The 23,560-nt window shown below is 41.7% G+C and overlaps 1 protein-coding gene across 13 annotated transcripts in view; it reads left to right on the forward strand.

Annotated features, from left to right (window-relative positions):
• Positions 1-23,560, forward strand: part of pleca (plectin a) — a 214,106-nt gene that overhangs the window by 59,830 nt on the left and 130,716 nt on the right. For 3 of the 13 annotated variants that reach the window (XM_014177020.2, XM_014177024.2, XM_045709749.1), the window contains exon 1: positions 9,933-10,235. The exons of the other annotated variants lie outside the window; for them this stretch is intronic. In XM_014177020.2, the coding sequence (XP_014032495.1) occupies positions 10,190-10,235 (46 nt within the window). In that variant the 5' untranslated portion in view covers positions 9,933-10,189. Of the gene's footprint in view, positions 1-9,932; positions 10,236-23,560 lie in introns of those variants that run through there. 13 annotated transcript variants of the gene reach the window in all.

Genomic DNA, 23,560 nt, shown 5'->3' on the forward strand with positions numbered 1-23,560 from the left:
TGTAGGCCTACCAGAGTGGCCTTACATACAAAAATATGGAGAAAATGCATCCCATAACATTTTAACATGGAAATAGCTGTTCTATCATTCAGCCTACAGTACAGTAGCAGCCAATATGTGTTGTTAAATGTAGGCCTACATTCCATGAGACTCTTGATTTAAAAAAAAAACATTCAGGGCTTGACATTAACCTGTTTATCCACCTTTCCTTCAGACAAGGAGGTGACTGAAAATGTTGTAGTTTGATGCAAGAAACCACTTTACAAAATGAAATGCATTATTATTCCCATACCATTATTACAAAAGAATTAGACAAATTATGCTACCCTCTGCCTATTGGCTACTTAGCTTATTCAAGCTTGTCTCAAAAGACATTGCGCCTTTAAGACAAAAAAAAGCTCTTAACCTGACTCCCTTTTCAAAGATATCTAGAAATGTATACGTTTTTTGCTCTTGTAGGAAGCAATCACTCCGCTATTGCTGACTACAAATTATCTATAACTGGGATAATAACTCACTAACTAGCAAAGGATATGAACAAATGTGCACACCTGGCTACATGCATCTCTGGCTAAATTTCAAAACAAGCGTATCTACTCATGACCTCTCATTTTTATTTTACCTTTATTTAACTAGGCAAGTCAGTTAAGAACAAATTCTTATTTTCAATGACGGCCTAGGAACAGTGCCTTGTTCAGGGGCAGAATGACAGATTTTTACCTTGTCAGCTCAGGGATTCGATCTTGCAACTTTTCAGTTATTAGTCCAATGCTCTAACCACTAGGCTACCAGCCGCCATGCTGTAAACACAGTCCAGTTTAAATAGAAGGGCAAAGAAACCATTGCCACATATGGATATTTGCATATAGGCCTACTGCAGCTCTGATTAGTTATGCTGCACAAGTCTGTGTAGAGTACAGGCTGAGTCGTGCGTGTCAATGCAGTAGAATCCTACTCCGATGAGTTCTGCTTACAACAAAATATCTTGCAGACTTTCTTTTGTTACGGTATGTTGCATTGAAAGTGGCTAATATTGCATTGATTCAATCACAATTCCCACAGTAAAGAGAAACGTTGATAGTGTTAACTAAGACGGAAAACTAGAAAGTTGAGTGAAGTTCAATCTCGTGCTTCTCTGCACGGGCTGATATTTCTTCTGCGTGGCAGTTCCGAGGGAACATTGGCTGGAACCCTATTATTATTATTATTGTTATTATTATTATTATCCAATCTTTGGAGAGCTATAGTTATTAAATGGTAAGACCTACAGAGATCAAACAAAGTGGGATGGTGTAAGTTGGTGCACGAATACATCTGGTTACACATAGTGGCGCTATAAACAACATTTGACATGAAAAGGTCAGCCCCGCCTCCTCCTTTGACCTAGAGTTTCGGAATTTGTTACAGAGGTTCCTCTCTACCCGAGGAACAAATTTGGACCGATGACCTCACAGTGATGGATCATCCGCAGCTTTGAAAATTGTGTAAATTCTTCAACATCCCATCAGACACCATTAAACAAATTTTTCAGCAACTTGGTGTACAGCATCTATAGACCAAGATCTTGATATGCAATATAAATTAAGTTGATATCAGGTCTGAAGGTAAGACCCAGATGCAGACAACATTGAATTAACAATGGTTTAATGTCTATTGGCAATAGACAGGTCAAGGCAGGCAGGGGTCAGAAAACCAGAGGTGGGGCAAAGATACCGGACGGCAGGCAGGCTCAGGGTAGGCAGAGGTTAATATCCTGTAAATACACAGGGGTGTAATGTTGACGATGGGCGACACCTGGAGGCGGGTGGAGACAATAACAAAGACAGGTGAAACAGATCAGTGTGTGACAGTTTGTCTGAAACGTCATGGTTGCTGTGAGCCAATTAAGTTGAGAAAGGTTGGGCCTGACAATTCAAGCTGCTCTGGGAGGGAATGAAACCCCCTGCTGGCCATGCATCTCAATACTCTACAATGTTTCCTGAAGTGTGCACTTGTCCACTTCCCACATGGATTAAAAAGTATAAAAGTGGTGCGAGTACCAGAGATGAAGACTGGAATCCTTTAGATCCAGACCCAGACCAAGACTTTCTTATACCTAGACCATGGACCAGGGTATTGAGACCATGACCAGACCCAGACTTTCTTATACCTAGACCATGGACCAGGGTATTGAGACCATGACCAGACCCAGACTTTCTTATACCTAGACCATGGACCAGGGTATTGAGACCATGACCAGACCCAGACTTTCTTATACCTAGACCATGGACCAGGGTATTGAGACCATGACCAGACCCAGACTTTCTTATACCTAGACCATGGACCAGGGTATTGAGACCATGACCAGACCAAGACCAGTTTAAATGGGGAAAAACAAGATCTAGTATAGTAAACTCGAGTAGAGTGTAGTTTAGTTTTAGTTTATTCATTCGGCCATATATTTTTTTTTAATTTAAAGCACAAATAAAACATGAAAAGCCATGAGATAAATCATCGAGGATAACATGCAATAAAGTCTGGGACTTATTTCCATTGTGGTCCTCTTGAGACAAAATGGCTAGGCAAGATCCAACACGGTTGCACACAGGATGACAGGGAGATAATAAAACATAAAAACAAAGAAGAAAATCTATCTCATCATTGCAGTTGCATCGTAAGGTACATTGAAATGGGCACAGAAGACATCAAACAGTTTTTTATTTTTTATTTTTAAAGATGCCCAGAGAGGACGTTGTTTTTATGGGCAGAGTCAACACATTCCACTCTGAGGCTCCACTATACAAGAAAGTACCTTTCCCAGCATTACTCCTGAACCTGTATAAGCACACATTAGTGCCTGATCTGGTGCTGTGTTTGTTTGCATCCCTAACATGGGGAAAGTAATCGGTTAGATATCTGGGCGCAGAACCATAAATACTCCTGTAAACCAAACCCAGTCTAATCTGGGACACCCTAGGCTCAACAAGCAGCCAGTTGAGTTCCTGAAAGCAGCTCCTGTGTGAGTATGGGACTCACCTTCAATACAACCCTGGTCAGCTTATTCTGGGCTATCTGGAGCTTCCCCTTCAGAAGCTTAGATACGCCCGCAAACCAGGAAGTGCTAGCATAGTCAAAATGGCATTGAATGAGGGCAGAGTCCTTCTCAAGCAGTTTGGACTTTCTGGACAAAAACTTAGTCTTGGCATGAATCTTCCCTAGCACTTTAGTGGCCATGCTCACACCTCCCAAGCATCCATCAAGGATGCATCCCAGGTAGCTAACAGAGGCTTTAGTAGTCAGCACCTCACCCCCACTGATTTCAGAGCACATACACAATTTAGTTCTGGGCCCAAAAATAATTGCCTCAGTTTTAGTTTAGTGCAGAGATAGCTTATTATCTCCAAGGTATTTGAAAATGTTACTGAAATACAATAAAGTATGATAGAGTATAGTTCAGTGCAGTATAGTATAGTACAGATCCATACAGTTTCGTGGCAGTCAGCGCCTTTTAAGATGAGGGAGGACGATTTTTTTTCATGAGCATGGCCTTATTTATATTACAGCATATTGGATGACTCTTTCATATTCCATTCAACTAGTTCAATGTAACAGTGATAGGTTTAGGCTACTACATGATACTTACATTTCCCCTATACCCATCATGAGGTTGCTACAACCTAGCCTATGAATGAAAGTTTACAACATAGGTGTACACAGGTTGAGAGACAAATTTGAGTTGACAGACAGTGACATTCAATACTGCCTTGCACACTCTTGCCTGCATCGAACTGATGTAGGGTCCAATCATCAGTCCAACAGTTGCAAATTAGCGTCTCTATTGGACAAATTCCGATATGTTTATCCCCGTTTTGTTCTGTTTGCTTCCGTTTAAGAAATGTTTTTCAACAGAATCGGCGGAATGAATACACTCCTGATCATGCATAAACACAGTTCACTTTCATAGCAGCCATGTTGTATTCCTTCTCTCTTGCTTCTCCTTCATTTTGTAATAAATACATTTGTTAAAAACTGTTCAACTATTGTCTTTCTCTTTGAGTCAGCTACTCACCACATATTATACACTGCAGTGACAGCTAGCTGTAGCTTATGCTTTCAGTAGTAAATTAGTTATCTGATCCTTTGATTGTGTGGACAACATGTCAGTTCATGCTGCAAGAGCTTTGATAGGCTGGAGGACATCCTCCAGAAGTTGTCATAATTACTGTGTAAGTCTATGGAAGGGGGTGAGAACCAAGAGCTTTCTAGGTTTTCTATTTAAGTCAATGTAGCCAGAGGAGGACGGAAGCTAGCTGTCCTCCGGCTACACCATGGTGCTACCCTACAGAGTGCTGTTGAGGCTACTGTAGACCTTCTTTTCAAAATAATGTGTTTTAATCAATTGTTTGGTGACATATGATTATATTTAGTATAGTTTTATCTAAAAATGATCACTTTTAAAATGTTTTACAATTTTAATATTTATGAAATTCACTGAAGAGGATGGTCCTCCCCTTCCTCTGAGGAAGAGCCTCCACTGTTCCATAGAGTATAGTATAGTGCCATACAGTATAGTACAGTACACTTGTGAGAGGTATTGTGAGAGGTATTGACATGTTGAAAGCACCGAGCTGTCTGTTTAAATGACTTGTACACAGCTCAGACACCCATGCATACCTCATGAGACATGCCATCAGAGTTCTCTTCACAGTCCCCAAGTCCAGAACAGACTATGGGAGGTGCACAGTACTACATAGAGCCATGACTACATGGAACTCTATTCCACATCAGGTAACTGATGCAAGCAGTAGAATCAGATTTTAAAAAACTGATAAAAATACAACTTATGGAACAGCGGGGACTGTGGAGCAACACAAACATAGATGCAGACACACATACACACACATGATAACATACGCACTATACACACACGTACACATGGATTTTGTGTAGTGGAGTATGGGCCTGAGGGCACACACTTAGTGTGTTGGTAAATCTTTTATGAATGTATTGTAATGTTTTTAAAATTGTATAACTGCTTTAATTTTTCCGGACCCCAGGAAGAGTAGCTGCTGCCTTGGTCCATAATAAATACAAATACACTAGAGCACAGTATAGTAGAGTAGAACCAAATATGTGTCTATGTTTGGGCTCTTGGAGGGTTGGAGCTCCCGGCTGGCTATGCATCCCAATACTTTATACTTTTTCCTGAAGTGTATACTTGTCTACGTGGTGGCCGTCTGTAACTCAGTTGGTAGAGCATGGCGCTTGCAATGCCATTATAGTGGGTACGATTCTCGCAATCACCCAGATGTAAAGAATGTATGCATGCATTACTCTAAGTTGCTTTGGATAAAAGTAACCTGCTTAAATGGCATATGTTACATTATTATACTGTATGTTATAATATTTATGTAAGTGAAAGTGATGGAGTCAAGACTGGAACCTGCAATTCATACATACATGCATGCTCTTCCATAGTGTGGACTTTTGCCCTGACTTTTGCTATTATGCGAGAATGGCTCAGAGGCTTAGTGCCTTTGTCTCGTAATACATACCAACCCATGGCAGTCTGGGTTCAAATCCCACCACTGAGGCTTTCAGATAGACATCCCTGGACAGTGAGGGATTGTTGGTGTTGTGCCAGAACCCGAATTTGATGACTTGTAAAATAAGGGCGTAATATTTGAGTGGGTGAAACGGGCGAAAATACTTGATAGCCAAGTTATTGCTGCTTTCTGTTTGTGTTTCCCTGATGCTATATCTCCTCTCCAATGTCACTGCTAAAGGATCAAACTGGTATTTATCAATTGTACTCTATTTCCCCTCTTGTGTGGAGGGATAGATAGATAGATAGATAGATAGATAGATAGATAGATAGATAGATAGATGTCGGAATGATTATGTTGATTAGCTGGTTTTTATGGCTTTCCTGCACCCACCCACTCACTCTTTGGTTCTTATGAGGGACCAACAGAGCCACTCTGTGGTGTTGTTTGTGACATGGATGACACTGAATCCTTTCAGTCCCCTATGTCCCTCTGCATCCCAAATAGCACCCAATCCCCGTTATAGTACACTACTTTCGACCAGGGTCCATAGGGATCTTGTCAAAAGTAATGCACAATGTAGGGAATAGGGTGCCACTTGGGGCGCATCCCATGGCTGTGCTGTGGGCAGTGCTAATAGAGATGGCACATTAGGGCAAGATTTACAGCCCTCTGTGATCTCACTGGGTTGGAATGTTGTTGGCTGGAGCTTTGGGGCGTTGCCTTGCCTGACTGGACTGTGCAACCACTGTGTCCCTCAGATGGACCGCTGTCACTGTAGTAGAGTTTCTCCCATCTTCCCTTATCTTTCCCCCCTCCTCATCCCTCTCTCCATAACCCCCTCGCTCAGTCAATTCTTTATTTCACTCCTCCCAGATTCTCAATTCCCTACTCCCCACCCCTATCCGTGCTTCTACACATGCATTACTTGCTGTTTGGGGTTTTAGGCTGGGTTTGAGATATCAGCTGATGTAAGAAGGGCTATATAAATACATTTGATTTGATAGTACACTCAAATATCAACCCCCACCCCTTTTACTCCCCCCATCTCTGCAGATTGTTAGAAGTTGGAACACGATCCATGCCATAACTTCAGCTTGACAGCCATTCATTGGTTATATATTGATTGGAAGAGATGCCCTTGATGCCTTGTCTGAATGTTAAGGTTGTTGTAGTGCAGGATTTAGCACAGGGATTGGCGAAGAAAGCTGCATAGTCATTATGCCACACATCACCTTCCACACAAATGTACGCATTTGGAGGTGTACCATATTTGCCATTTTCTCACTGTCCTTTACAACTACTAGCCTCTCTCCTGGCTCGTTTGGACAAGAGGACAGGATGAGAGATAAGTGTATGAAAAAGTGGACCAGCAGAGAGAGTGCTGAATTCAACAGGGTTTTGTGAGAGGAGAAAATAAGATTCTTACCCAGGTGTGTCATGTCAAGTCCAAAGCATGCCGAAGTGAGCTAGAAAGAGAAATGCGGGGTTTGGGTTGTTTTTTTTACTAGAAATGGCAGTAGCTGTCAAATATAGTAATTCCGTTGCGAATCTTCCTACTTATCTTTCATTGAGTATGAAGAAGGTTAAATGGATAGTTCACCCAAATGACAAAATTACATATTGGTTTCCCAGTAATTACAGCATCCATGCTTTCGTTTTTTTTACCTGGACACTTTCTCCAAGTGCTAGCTTTTTAGCATTTGTGGCACAGTCAATATCCCCAATATTAGAATTGTTCATTGTTCATGTCCAAATCTGCAATTGCTTTGTCCACTGCTACATCCATCTAGGTCAGAAATAATATTTGATCAAAGCACAGTTGTCCTCACTGATATCATGCCACAACAAATATATATATATTTTTTCTTTATTTGCTTCTAAAATGTTTTTCTCTGACTGAAAAATATTTGGGACTGTTATTAATTTGCCTAGCATCTGTTCTCTGCATCTTGCTCTGGCTGGTGATCAAACAAATCTCGTGTAACTTTCCGTGATCCATTTAATTATATTATTCTCTTACAAGTGAATCCTGTTTTGATGTTCATGCAATTAATGGCCAACTAGTCTGGCTATGTGTGAATAAAGATAGATGGTTGGTACACTTACGCAGGAATGCGTAATAGGGTTTTTTAATACGCCCCAAATTACGGCGTGCCGTGTAAGGGCACGGGGACGAAGACCAAACAAACACGTATACAACACACAGGGTTGAAACCCAAACAAAAGGGTGAGGAGTACCTGGAATAAATACACACGCAGACAACCCATGGGACGAGACCCGCAATCATCTGCGCAATCCACAAGGGCACGAAAGCCCAAAACACACAGCACAGGTACTCGCACACACCAACAGACATTGTATCAATAATCGACAGCCAAATCAAACAGTCCCTAAACAGCTGTGTTGTTCTGGCTGGGGGATTGTCAGCGTGCACTTGTGTTTGTTTGAGTCTGAGATGGCACCCTTTTCCCTATAAAGTGCACTACCATTGTCCAGGGCCCATTTCAGACACACCCATTGACTCCCCCTTATAACTAGTGATGATACATTAATGAACACATACTTCGTGCCTGATGAAATCTCAGCATTGGTGCCTACAGTATGTCGTTGCCAAGAAAGTGTCAACAGTCTAATTTCCAACCAGGTTTTGTTGTAGTAAAGCGTAACAATTGGTATTAACGCAGATTAGCTGTTATGCTAAACGTGTCCACTAAAGCGGACTCTGAAGCTACTGTATCTAAATGGATGTATTATCTCTGTGGTTACTTGTATCTGTACAGGGTAAACTCTGAATTACCCTGTGCAAAGGGCATTTATGGTCCTCTCAGGAATTTTGTCTTATTGGTCTCATCCCCCAAACAAGCCTTTAGATGCTGTGACACCCTGTGGAGATTGGGCCCAACCTGGTCTCAGAACATTTCGTATTATTCTGTACATAAATCCGACACAGTCCATTTAGTATGATATGTTCCGTTTTGTATAGTATATATTAATTTGTGGATGTCCATCACCCATTTTGTATGATGTGTTACGAATTACAATTTGTATTATATGTTACGAATTTGCTAAACGTACAATGTTAAGAATTAGCTTCACGTATTATATGTTACAAATTCTAGCTAGGTAGCTAACGTTAGCTAGCTGGCTAACGTTAGCCAGGCTAGGGGTTAGGGTTAAGGGTTAGGGTTAAGTTTAGGAGTTAGGTTAAAGGGTTAAGGTTAGGGTTATGGGAAGGTTTAGCTAAAACATTTAAAGGTTAGGGTTAGGGGAAGGGTTAGCTAGCATGCTCAGAAGTTGCAAAGTAGCTAAAACGTAGTAGGACGTTGAAAAGTTGCAGTTACAGAGTTTAATGGCTGTGGTAGGAGAAAACTGAAGAAGGATCAACAACATTGTAGTTACTCCACAATACTAACCTAAATGACAGTTTGAACAGAAGGAAGCCTGTACAGAATAAAACTTTTCCAAAACATGCATCCTGTTGGTATCAATACACTAAAGTAATACTGCAATAAATGTGGCAAAGCAATAATAGTATAGTGATGGCTGCATCATATTTTGACTATGCTTGTCGTCGTCAAGGACTGGGGAGTTTTTCAGGCTAAAAAAGAAACGAAATGGAGCTAAGCACAGTCAAAATGCTAGAGGAATACCTGGTTTAGTCAGGGGTTTGAATACTTATGTAAATTAGATATTTCTGCATTGAATTTTCATATAATTTGCCAAAAATGTTGGGGAAAATTAGCTGTCATTATGGGGTATTGTGTGTAGATGGGTGAGAAAAAAATATATTTAATCAATTTTGAATTCCGGCTGTAACACATCAAAATGTGGAACTAGTTAAGGGGTAGGAATACTTTCTGAAGGTGCTGTGTAAGAACACACTCACTAAAAGGTGCTGCATCATCCTACATTGCTGTAAGTCTGAGCTCCCTGCCCCTCTGCAGCACTGGCATAAAATATAGAGTAGTATTGAGTGACTACACAGTTTTCTAGATTAGGATTCTGTCGACTCACAGCATCATCCATGTGGGTGAAAAGAGACTGCACACTGCAATCTATGCTCCCATGTGATTTATTGGTGACAATTTTTCATCTACTCACGTCTTCACCAAGTCTCCATTGATAAAGAACAAACCGATATATATGCTACACAGTATAGGCCTATGTATAGCAAATTCATTTTAGTCTTTCTCTCTTCCTTTGTCTGTCACTCAGAAGACCCTTTTTACTTTACAGTATCTGTGATGGCTATGTGAAGCCATCCTGCACATCTGTGAGATGTGATGGCTGAGCTGAGCTGTGATTGGTCTGTTAAAAGCATAGGGGATGGAATGGGGTAGAGGGAGGAAGGGGAGGAGGAGGGGAAGAGGGAGGTGTACTTAATTTCTTTCAGTTTGAGGGGGAGAGAGGGAGAGCAATGAGAGAGGTGGAGAGAGAGAGAATCAAAACAGAGCAGCTACGCAGCCCAGCCAGCTAGCAGCAGCAACAATTCTGGTACTATAGAGCGAAATCCTCCACCTCCTCCAGCAGAGTGCTGTGTAGCATTAGGCTGACTTTGCAGGTTCATAGCCTCCCAGACGGAGCAGGAGTGCTCACTCAGGGGCAGGCAGCCTCAGAGCCTGACTGGGACTGGGACAGAAGGAGCAGTGGGAGGGAGAGCATGGACACCGCAAGGTCTATCCAGCATGAGATCACCTCTCTCAAAGGTATTCTCCTCTCTGTCTCCCTCTTTATCAAGTGTGATGTTCAGGACAGGACCGCCTAATTTTCCCACAACCCCTTGCAGAGGAGTACCTCATCTTGTGAATCTGTGGAGAAAGTTTGATCGAAGGATCTGTGCTGCTTTTGGTGTATAGATGGAATAATTATCTTCCCAACTCTCCCTCTCTCTCTCTCCGTTTTGTTGAGAATAAAGGGAGAGAATGGCTTACACGTTAAAGCGTGACTGGAGGGGCTCGGTCGGGGGTGGTGATGGTATTGATGATGGTGTAGTTGAGCTGGTATGTTGTAGACAGCTTCATGTTGTGTGTTTTTGTGTGTGTGTTCATAATATGTGTGTGATTGTGTTCTGAATGCACTGGTGCGAAGGGTGAGTGATGCGAGCTTACCGCTGCTGCATGCAGCACACAGAGTGCGTCTGCGCTACGCTGGGGTCTGCAGAGTGCTGCTGCATCGCCACGACAACACTACGATCCGGCCAACCACGACCCTGCCCTTTGGCTGGGGATATCCCTGCCTGTAGCCGGAGAGGATCCTTTGGGACACAGGACAAATAACATATAAAACCAGACACCATTACATTTTGTAAAGAATCTACCCTATAATGTATGGAAATGTTCATTTTGACTTGATGCACTGCAGTGTGTCATGAAGCAGCTCACTTCATACTGCATTTGTTTACGTCCTAGAGGTGTTAGCCACTGCACCCCCCTCCCACCCGACTGCTACTCTATGATTATCTCACTGATCATCAACCACTTGCACTAAATGAGACTTTCAAGATTACTGTGAAGAAGACATGTTATGAAATGCAGGATACAGTATATGCTTATTTTAATTTTTTCCCCTTGTGTTATTTTTTTTCTGTTTGAAATTAATAGTAATTGAGTAATGATGATAATTATAGGATACTGACAGTATATAACTCATTTTAATCTCTTTATAATCTCTCAGTTTAAAAATGCTGATAATGATAGTTTACACTCGGCTCTTGACAGACTCTTGAGTCTCTACTAGGTTTGAATCAGTCCATCCCTGGTGTAACCTTTTTGGATTTCGTGCTAGCCTAGCACAGCAATCGATTGGCTGTGCAGTGCAAGAGCAGAAAATGTTCAACATTCAGCACAACTGGCTTAGTGGTGGTTACAGTAATATTAATTGAACAAGTTCAGAACACAAGTCTAATGTTATCGCCTAGACCTGTTAGTTAGTCGCAAGAAAGAAGTCTGGATTTAGACCTAGTTATGCGTTTAAGCCATAGTTTCAATCAAAATGCTGAGTGCAATTTGTAATTTCTAATGGCGTCATGGCATCCAAACCCAGCCTTAAGGGTGCATTAGGGAGTTTGTGTCTCAGATTGAACCTTGCAGTGCTTCTTAGTCTGAATAAATGATCTCTCTATCTCTCTATCACTCACTCACTCACTCACTCTCACTCACTCAAAGGGGCAATCTGGGATTGGTACATCTATTTTTGCACTTTTAAATTAATGATATACAATAATTGATTCTTGAAGAATATAGCTTAATATAAATGTCTCATAGGCTTAGTTCAACTGTCGTACCCCAGAATCCAAAGTATAAGCTTGTTTACTCCATTGTTTGTAAACTATATAATTGTAAACAAATACTGTATAGCTTCAAGACATGGTTTTGAAAACTATAATTTTATCTCATGGATAGGCCTTGCATCCATAGCTCGGTCCATGAATTGGAGAGTGGATACATTTCTCCACCCCATTCCTCAAAACAAGTGGTGGGGCTGCCATTTTGTTGTTTTTCCTGAAATGCAGACTGTAACTTTAAGAAAAGGGACCCTTAACACCTCTACAGGATCGGTGTCCCTAAACTGGGACGGTTGTTGCTAACGTGCGTTAATGTGACTAGAATGACATTGTAAACAACAGCCAACTTTCCGGGACATAGACATGTTTCATATGGGCAGAAAGCTTAAATTATTGTTAATCTAACTGCAGTGTCCAATTTACAGTAGCTATTACATAAAAAAAATATAGCATGTTTGAAGAGTGCACAACAACAAAACACTTATCACGGAAACTGGTTTGATACATTCGCCTCTGAAGGTAAATAATGTACTTACATTCAGTAATATTGCTCTGGTTTGTCATTCTGAGGGTCCCAGAGATGAAATGTAGCATAGTTTTGTTTGCTAAAATCCATTTTTAGATTCAAATGTAGGAACTGGGTTCTACAGTTTGAACCCATGCTGTCTCTGGTCCCAGACCTACCCCGCCCGGCCATCTAGATGTGTGAAGGTTAGTGACTTTTCTGTAGGGAAGCTAATTATCCATCATGTATGACATTCCTGGGAGTGTGTAAACTATAGCATTTTTGTATGTTCTCTATAATTATGTACTTAAAAATGTATTCATTGACCAATTCAGCACATTTGGGCAAACTCCTGGCAGATACAAAATATTGTGTAATGATGTAGTTCTTCACTGGAAATTGAAAAAAAGTCTCAGATCCTTACAACCTCTTAAGGATAGGTCCCCTTTTCTCAATTATCGCCTAAAATTGAAACGCAAGAGAAAGGCCATAATATATTATTCCAGCCCAGATGCAATTTAGATTTTGGCCACTAGATGGCAGCAGTATATATGCACAGTTTTAGAATGATCCAATGAAAATAACATTTCTGTTCAAAATGTTGTATCAAGACTGCCCAAATGTGCCTAATTTGTTTATTAATAACTTTTCATGTTCAAAACTGTGCTCTCTCCTCAAACAATAGCATGATATTATTTCCCTGTAATAGCTACTGTAAATTGGATAGTGCAGTTAGATTAACAATAATTTAAGCTTTCTGCCAATATCAGATATGTCGATGTCCTGGGAAATGTTCTTGTTACTTACAACCTCATGCTAATCGCATTAGCCTACATTAGCTCAACTGCCCTGCAGGGGACCCACCAATCCTGAAGACGTTTTAAGAGATCCTCCCTGACATTTGTATTTCTTTTTATTTAACCTTTATTTTGACAGGGAAGTGATACTGAGGCTAGGGTCTCTTTTACAGATGATCCCTGCATATATACATAAACATATACAAAATTACAAAACATATTAAGAAAAACAGACACATTTAGCTGTGGTCTCCATTTAAAGGGATGAATACCATGCCAGGCTGGCAGAGCTAGCCTAGCCAGAAGCTGATACTCTTTTTTTTAACAACAGGCCTGGTGTGAAAAACCTGGGTAATTTGAGTTTTTTGGGGCAAACAAACTGGCCTAAACATTGTGGCAGGTCTTTTAAATCACTTTCTGGAAGCAAAGCCACTTAAATGGTGCAGGATCTAACACACAGTTCAGACCCTGAACTTATGGCAAGTCAAACTTTATAGAAATTAAGAGTGGGCTGGTATGGTTGAGACCTTTTCTTGACGTACCGATTGGTTTCATACTCGCGCTCAACACTGCAGATGGTAGGTTTTGGGTCGAATTCAGGCATAATTGCAACCTCTTCTGTGTTAATGAAACCTAACGTTTATAGCACTTAAAAGGCAAAGAAATAAGTTTCACACACCTGTGCAGCGCGATAGTTAATGTTTGAAACACTGAATATGATCAGTTTAATGTTTCTCGGTTAACATAACCTTTCTTCAGATTTCATAACTCGCTTAAGGAATCATGAGTCTCCTCATCCCTTAAATAAACCATAAGTTTGAGATAGCGATATTACTGTACAATGTAGATGTTTTATTTTCTCCTGAGATTGCAAAACAATGTGTGTTGATGATTATGAATATTATAAATGTTTCAGCCTCTGTGTTGGGAAGTTGTTTTTACTGTCAGTTGCTGGTTTCAAAGAGCACCAAAAACTACGCTAACCATGAGACTTTTAGCGTTTCTTCCGCCACAGAAACAGACCCTGGGTCTGTTCTAATGTGTCCACCTGTGAATCCGAGGCCATGATTGTGCTTCTGTTGTGGGTGTGGTAGCAAGGTAACCTTTATTTGCATGTACTTAACATATATTAATATGCATTACCAGTTTCCCCAACAGTGGTTGGAACTGCTCAGGACCGCTGCATGAAACAGAGCTGCGCTTCACCCGCACCACACTGAAAGAGCGGAAGAGGCTGCCGAACTATCGTTAAGTCTGACCAGACCCACTTCGTGGTTTCAGACGACATTCTATCCCCGCTCTTCCAAAGAGAAAGTGACTTATTTTTTTGTTCGGTGTGGCCATGGAACAGTGTTTGAACTAGGGCTAAAGGCTGTCTCATGCTTCCCAGTTGAAACAGTTTGCGCATATATTATGATGACATTTTGACTTTTTTGTTCATTTTGGTGTTTGGCAGATTTTTTTGGACTATTTGAGCACACACATTTTTTTTCTTGAGGCAAGTCGAAGTTCGGTTGCCGACGTCTACGCCCCTTCGTCGGTTATTGTTCAACAGTACTACTCTTAGTAGTAGCCCTATGGACGGGATTCTTCAATTACAGTTCATTCGGAAAATATTCAGATCCCTTGACTTTCTTTCACATTTTGTTACGTTACAGCCTTATTGTAATATTGATTAAATAAAAGAAAATCCTCATCAATCTACACACAATACCCCATAATGACAAAGTGAAAAACAGGTCTTTAGAACATTTTGTAAATGTATGAAAAATAAAAAACAGAAGTATTCAGACCCTTTGCTATGTGACTTGAAATAGAGCTCGGGTGCATACTGTTTCCATTGATCATCCTTGCGATGTTTCATCAACTTGATTGGAGTCCACCTGTGGTCAATTCAATTGATTGGACATGATTTGGAAAGCCACACACTTGTCTTTATGAGGTTCCACAGTTGACAGTGCATGTCAGAGCAAAAACCAAGCCATGACTGAACAATTGGGGGAGAAGGGCCTTGGTCAGGGAGGTGACCAAGAACCCGATGGTCACTATGACAGCGCTCCATAGTTCCTCTGTGGAGATGGGAGAACCTTCCAGAAGAACAATCATCTCTGCAGCACTCCACCAATCAGGTCTTTATGGTGGCCAGACAGAAGCCACTCCTCAGTAAAAGGCTCTATGACAGCCCGCTTAGAGTTTGCCAAAAGGCACCTCTAAAGAGACGCAGACCATGAGAAACAAGATTCTCTGGTCTGATGAAACCAAGATGGAACTCTTTGGCCTGAATTCCAAGCGTCACTTCTGGAGGAAACTTGGCACCATCCCTATGGTGAAGCATGGTGGTGGCAGCATCATGCTGTGGGGATGTTTTTCAGCGACAGGGAAAAGATGAACAGAGCAAAGTACAGAGAGATCCTTAATTATAACCTGCTCCAGAGCATTCAGGACCTCAGACTGGGGCAAAGGTTCACCTTCCGACAGGACCATGACCCTAAGCACATAGCCAAGATAACACAGGAGTGGCTTCGAGACAAGTCTCTGAATGTCCTTTAGTGGCCCAGCCAGGGCCCGGACTTGAACCAGATCGAACATCTCTGGAGATGCCTGAAAATGGCTGTGCAGCGACGCTCCCCATCCAGAGCTTGAGAGGATCTGCAGAGAAGAATAGGAGAAACTCCCCAAATACAGGTCTGACAAGCTTGTAGCATAATACCCAAATGTGCCCAAAATTATAAAAACCTGTTTTTGCTTTGTCATTATACCGTATTATGTGTAGTTATGTGTAAAATTGTGTGACTAAGACCTCGGCAAAAACATCAACATTTATTACAGATTTCTTGATTTATCTTCAGACTATTTTGAGGACGTGTATACTGGCTATGTTGTTGCTATGGCATCTCAAGAGGGACAAACGATAATATTGCAGTTTTTCAGATCAGGGTCTGTTAAAGAGTATGCGACGTACAGACATTCACTTCGCCTACTCGAAACTAGTATGCAGGCGGCTTAAGATGTCTCCAGCACTTGGACCTGCTGAGAATGGTTGTGTCCCAAATGGCACCATATTCCCTACATGGTGTACTATATAGAGAATAGGGTGCCATTTGGTACGCAGACAATGTTTTACCAAGAGGAGATGAGACAAAGCTTACTCACGCTATTGAACACTGCCCATTGGAGTTACTTAATATGTTTGATATTGATTGCTCAGTTGGTTCATTTGTAAGCATGTCCTCACCAAGGAGAGTGCAACACATGGCTGCTGGCCTGATGTTCAGCTTTTTAAGGTGTCATGCTACGTAACATCCTAAAAAGCTGACCATCAGGCCAGCAGCTATGCAGTTGTGAAGATGTTTACCTATATTACTCACCAAATATGTTTTGTATTGGGGAGAGGTGTTCACATTCGTCATAGTGGGGGTTGGCATCACAGAAACTGGGGTTGTGTCCCAAATGCCATCTTATTCCCTACATAGGGCATACGGTGCCATTTGTGACAGAGTCTGGCTCTGTCTCCAAGTAGAATAGCATCAGATTCCTCTCAGCTTTGCCCGTCTTATACCACTCTCATGACCAGTTCTGGGTCTTGACCTACATTCTCTGAGCTTAGTGCAGCTCTCTAATCAGCCTACGTAACAGGCTTTTTAAGGCCAGTGTTTGTATGTGGGGGCCTGCTTTACCATATAAACTGTGGGAGGGGTACAGGAATTTAGGGTGAAGTTAGTTATTACAGGGTTGACAAATTGGTTGTTTACTAGGTACAAAGACTGTCATTATGTCACTGCATGAACAGACCACAAACTACTGTGGAACCAAACACTGGTGCAAGGCCTGACCATGGAAATGCAGCATAACATAACTAACATTATTATTTATCTGTCTTTTTAAAAAGGTAACCTTTTGTCTACCTCTGATTGCTCTCTGAGGTGATGGCACATTCCATTGACACTGAGCTAATATTTTAGCCTGTAGAAACCTTTGACCTTTGTGGGGCCCATCAATGCTTTGTCTATCCCAGTGGGTCTAGCGTGAAGAAGAAAAAGACTCCAGTGTCCAGTCTAGCCTCCTATCAGTTTGTTTTTCCAAACAGTGCGGTATGTTTTGTTTTGATTGACCCCTTTTTGAAGGGCTTTGTTTTGGGGGAAATGTTCATGCGTGTGTTTTTCAACATGCGAGTTCATCAGGGTTGCATCCCAAATGGCACTGTATTCCAAATGGCATCGTATTCCCTATAGTGTACTACTTTTGATAAGGGCCTAAAGGGCTCTGGTCAAAAGAAGTACACTATGTAGGGAATAGGGTGCCATTTGGGACACATCCCTCATGTGATCCATTGGGATGGCCTCTGGAGAGGAAACTGTGAGACAGCTGATGACCCCAGGTCTCCACAGTATTCTATATGGCTGTAGTCCTCTCAGCACTCTGAATTCCCATCCATTGTTTGTGATCCAAATGACACCCTATTCCCAAAATATAGTGCACTACTTTTGACCAGGGCCATAGGCAAGTAGTGCCCTGCATAAGGAATATGGTGCCATTTGGAACACAGACATTGACTCTGTGAGCAGTGGCTATCCAGCCCAGGGCCCAGACACTCTATTATATATTTTATATTATAATTAATATTATATATATATTATATTACTCTCTATTATAACTACTCCCATCTACCCTCACGAAAAAACTAAGGGTTGACTTTTTGTTAGATACAGTACTGATGGCCAGCCTCCAAAATGGCACCCTATTCCATAGTGCACTACTTTTGACCAGGGCCCCAACGAAGTGCACGACTAGGGCCCTAGTCAAAATTAGTGCACTGTGTAGGGAATAGGGTTAATTTGGGATGCAGAGAGCTCAGAGGGACAGAGGGCACATAAATGTTGATGATGAGCATTACATCATTGTTTTGGAGAGGGGTATTTGTGACATCATCTGTATCAGACACTCACTTTACTGGAACTCAAAGAACTGCTGCTTTTCTGTTCCTGGAATATTTATATATTGGTCCTTTAAAATGTGATTGTTTTACCCTCTTGGCATCTGTTTGGAACTCAACTTTGACACTCATATCATACCAATATGTCAATTTAAGAAGCTTTCGGACAATTAAAAAATATGTTCTACTTGTCCGAAGGACATGTGGCTAAAAAGGTTAATGTTAAGCCCTGAGAAGTATGAAAAAAACAATCATACTTTAGCTCTTGTTATGAGCCGCAATCCTGTTGGCAACATCCAGACAGTCATGGTCTGCTTGAACCAGCATATTACACTCAGGTACAGGTTGCATTCCAAATGCTCTATTCAAAAGCAGTGCACTATGTAGGGAACAGAGTACCGTTTGGGATGCAGAGACAGTATTTTATCAAATCAAAATCAAATCAAATGTATTTATATAGCCCTTCGTACATCAGCTGATATCTCAAAGTGCTGTACAGAAACCCAGCCTAAAACCCCAAACAGCAAGCAATGCATGTGAAAGAAGCACGGTGGCTAGGAGAAACTCCCTAGGAAAAACTCCCTAGAAAGGCCAAAAACCTAGGAAGAAACCTAGAGGAACCAGGCTATGAGGGGTGGCCAGTCCTCTTCTGGCTGTGCCGGTTGGATATTATAACAGAACATGGTCAAGATGTTAAAATGTTCATAAATGACCAGCATGGTGAAATAATAATAATCATAGTAGTTGTCGAGGGTGCAACAAGCACGTCCGGTGAACAGGTCAGGGTTCCATAGCCGCAGGCAGAACAGTTGAAACTGGAGCAGCAGCACGGCCAGGTGGACTGGGGACAGCAAGGAGTCATCATGCCTGGTAGTCCTGAGGCATGGTCCTAGGGCTCAGGTCCTCCGAGAGAAAGAAAGAAAGAGAGAAAGAGAGAATTAGAGAGAGCATATTTAAATACACACAGGACACCGGATAAGACAAGAGAAATACTCCAGATGTAACAGACTGACCCTAGCCCCCCGACACATAAACTACTGCAGCATAAATACTGGAGGCTGAGACAGGAGGGATCAGGAGACACTGTGGCCCCATCCGATGAAACCCCCGGACAGGGCCAAACAGGCAGGATATAACCCCACCCACTTTGCCAAAGCACAGCCCCCACACCACTAGAGGGATGTCTCCAACCACCAACTTACCATCCTAAGACAAGGCCGAGTATAGCCCACAAAGATCTCCGCCACGGCACAACACAAGGGGGGGGCGCGCCAACCCAGACAGGAAGACCACGTCAGTGACTCAGCCCCCTCAAGTGACGCACCCCTCCCATGGACGGCATGGAAGAACACCAGTACGCAGTGACTCAGCCCCTGTAATAGGGTTAGAGGCAGAGAATCCCAGTGGAGAGAGGGGAACCGGCAAGGCAGAGACAGCAAGGGCGGTTCGTTGCTCCATCCTTTCCGTTCACCTTCACACTCCTGGGCCAGACTATACTTAATCATAGGACCTACTGAAGAGATAAGTCTTCAGTAAAGACTTAAAGGTTGAGACTGAGTCTGCGTCTCTCACATGGGTAGGCAGACCATTCCATAAAAATGGAGCTCTATAGGAGAAAGCCCTACCTCCAGCCGTTTGCTTAGAAATTCTAGGGACAATTAGGAGGCCTGCGTCTTGTGACCGTAGCGTACGTGTAGGTATGTACGGCAGGACCAAATCGGAAAGATAGGTAGGAGCAAGCCCATGTAATGCTTTGTAGGTTATCAGTAAAACCTTGAAATCAGCCCTTGCCTTAACAGGAAGCCAGTGTAGGGAGGCTAGCACTGGAGTAATATGATCAAATTTTTTGGTTCTAGTCAGGATTCTAGCAGCCGTATTTAGCACTAACTGAAGTTTATTTAGTGCTTTATCCGGGTAGTCGGAAAGTAGAGCATTGCAGTAGTCCAGCCTAGAAGTAACAAAAGCATGGATTAATTTTTCTGCGTCATTTTTGGACAGAAAGTTTCTGATTTTTGCAATGTTACGTAGATGGAAAAAAGCTGTCCTTGAAACAGTCTTGATATGTTCATCAAAAGAGAGATCAGGGTCCAGAGTAACGCCGAGGTCCTTCACAGTTTTATTTGAGACGACTGTACAACCATCCAGATTAATTGTCAGATTCAACAGAAGATCTCTTTGTTTCTTGGGACCTAGAACAAGCATCTCTGTTTTGTCCGAGTTTAAAAGTAGAAAGTTTGCAGCCATCCACTTCTTTATGTCTGAAACACAGGTTTCTAGCGAGGGCAATTTTGGGGCTTCACCATGTTTCATTCAAATGTACAACTGTGTGTCGTCCGCATAGCAGTGAAATTTAACATTATGTTTTCGAATGACATCCCCAAGAGGTAAAATATATAGTGAAAACAATATTGGTCCTAAAACGGAACCTTGTGGAACACCGAAATTTACAATTGATTTGTCAGAGGACAAACCATTCACAGAGACAAACTGATATCTTTCCGACAGATAAGATCTAAACCAGGCCAGAACTTGTCCATGTAGACCAATTTGGGTTTCCAATCTCTCCAAAAGAATGTGGTGATCGATGGTACCAAAAGCGGCACTAAGATCTAGGAGCACGAGGACAGATGCAGAGCCTCATCAGCGTTTTCTCTTTTCTCCCTCACTGCACTTTTTGGATGAAAAGAAAGGCTGCTTTCCCAGCATAAAACGAGATGAGGACATGAGAGATCAATAGATTTCTGCTGTTGGAGGCCACAGGCGGATCAGAAGGAAGCAACCATAAACAGCAGCCATGTGTGTGTGTAGAGATTTCTTTTGCATTTTTTTATTGCCATCATTTATCATAGTTTATCTTAGTTTTCAGTCCCAATCATTGAACGTTTCACACAGGTTCTTCTCCTCCTCTTTCTAAAGGCTGGAATTGAAATATCATCTCTGACTAGAGAGAAGGCAATGCAGATCAGAAAATACACCCAGTCATCCAGTCTCTGGTTAAAAATCACTTCTTATTTGCTGTGTTTTTTTAGTAACTTCTTGCCTGTTTAAACAGTGGAATGTTGTTTACGTTAGTTACTGATTTTATAATTGAATCAGACAAGTAGTCACACAGCCTGTGAGCTACTTCAGTAGCTGCAGTCAGCTTAAAGAAGCATCTGTAGTTATCTGAGCCCATAGGGAATTAGATCAGTGATCATGTTGTATGCATGGTTAGGATTCCTTTCCTGTTCGTCTCCAGGGATTTACAGTATGTATCAAGTGTCTAATAGTAGAAATGCTGATCTAAGATCAGGTACCACCTGTTTGTGTAGTCTCATTCATTGTGATCTAAAATGCAAAACTGATCCTAAATCATCACTCCTACTCTGAGACGCTTGATACATAGGCCTATGGTTCCTGATCTTTCCTGTTAGGAACCGCTGTCTAAGCTACTCTCTGCTGCTATCACCTACTAGCCCCATTTGGATGGCCCTTGACTTTGACTGATATGCAGTCCTTCTCCTCTGTGGTAATAAAGTGTTGAAATAATTATCGGTAGGACATTATAAGTAACCAATCATATAGTCTCAAAAGTTTTTGGAAATTTGCTCTAACGAAAAGGAAAACCTATGGACTGGTCATGTAGTACACTATTTTTTTTATCACACATACTAATAGAATACCTCCTCTATCTGTAGTTTATACTAGCTCCTGAGAGTGGAATCCTTGCTCTAGATATCCATCCACCTCCTCAGGATCCCTGAATGCAGAGTGACATCGATCTATTTTAAGACTGAAGAACTTGCATCTCGCATGACAGCAGCTTGGTGGGACATAGCCCAACTGCATCATGGGTCTTGGGCAGGTGGCAGTGAGGGTTGTGCAAGAGGGATGTGGCGGGTGCCATTTCAGGAACTGACGCGTCATGTAGAGCTATCAACGGCAGCCCTTTTTAAAAACGTGATTTGAAATGGTGCTCTATGGAGTCGATTTAAGATGATGGATAACTGTAATGTGTTCCAATTGATTGATATGTTAGGGATGAAGATGGGTTTAAATGTTCCAACAAGTCAACATTTGTCAAAGGCAGTATCCATTTTGTGGCACAATCTTATTAGTATCATCTAAAATTCAACTGACATTCTGTGCAATTTGTGGCTTTCGCCTCTTACTGTATATTATCAGTATAATTATCTGAAACTCATACAGGTATTTGAGAATCTCCATTTTGAGTCATTAATCCTCAGTGGCAATCTGAGTAATCCTGTCAGTGTGTCTGTTTATCAGTGAGACAGCCTGCCACTCATATTGGTTAATGGGTTGGTCTGGGCTCTGTCCCAGCTGTGTTATCTGATGTGATTACTACTTAATCTAATCTACTCCAGGTCTGCTGTAATTCCGTAATCCAACACATCCTCCGCAATTATCCACTCCTTCTTCTAATCCGTGACCCAGTGGGATGTAATCGCATTGCTCACACTGTATTTTGGCAAGGAGTAGGGGGGTATGGTGAAGTTGCCTCTAGATGCTGATCTTGGGTCAGTTTTGTATTTGCTGGTCCTAGACCAGTACAAAGGGGAAACTTTACCCCAGAGCTCACAAAACAGACTGTAATGGATTGCCATGCCTCTCAGCAAACGTTATCTTAAACCAACCAGAAGGTGGCACTGTTACTAAAGCTTCTGCAGACCGTTCTGGTTTGCTACACAGCTCACCATGTGATACCCCCCCCCAGCCGAGGCCTCTTTTTAAGTTTCTACATCATTTTTTAGAGTTTCAGTGTTATGATGTGGATTGCCATTCCCTGTCTAACTTCTCCATGGTACATTTACTGCAACTTCCTCCTGAGGTGTATTTGTCTTTTGTTTGATCCTTCCTATTTTTTTTATAATAGTGTGCAGATTGTGTCTCATGTCGTAAAATAACACTTTTCCCCCTATAAACCTGTCATCTTTTAATTCATTAAAACTTACACAATAACATTTAACATTTGGGAGGAGGTGTTTTGTTGCTAGTTTTTTTATGCCCTTGCTTGGGCTGTGGTCATATTGACACGACAACTGCATATGGTTTTATTCTATCTCGATACTGTAATATTTTTTTTGTGTCTAAAATCTTGTTTACATTGGCAGTGTGAAATGCCAAAAAATAGGATTTGAGTCACATCTGATTCAAATCTGGTCATTTTCCTGCAGTTTAAACACCCAAAAGCACATGGAATCGGATATATCAAGCCAGATACAAATCTGACTCCTGACCATGCAAATGGTCAAATATGATTTATCTGCCCTCTAGTGGTTTTTAGACTGTTATTTGGAATATCTTATTACTTGCTAGCTACTCTGTTGACAGTTTGACAAGAACCTGAAACCCCACCTCTTTAAGGAATACCTAGGATAGGATAAAGTAATCCTTCTAACCCCCCCCCTAAAAGATGTAGATGGACTATTGTAAAGTGGTTGTTCCACTGGATATCATAAGGTGAATGCACCAATTTGTAAGTCGCTCTGGATAAGAGCGTCTGCTAAATGACT

This window comes from Salmo salar, chromosome ssa27 (assembly GCF_905237065.1).
Source record: "Salmo salar chromosome ssa27, Ssal_v3.1, whole genome shotgun sequence".
NCBI lineage: Eukaryota > Metazoa > Chordata > Actinopteri > Salmoniformes > Salmonidae > Salmo > Salmo salar.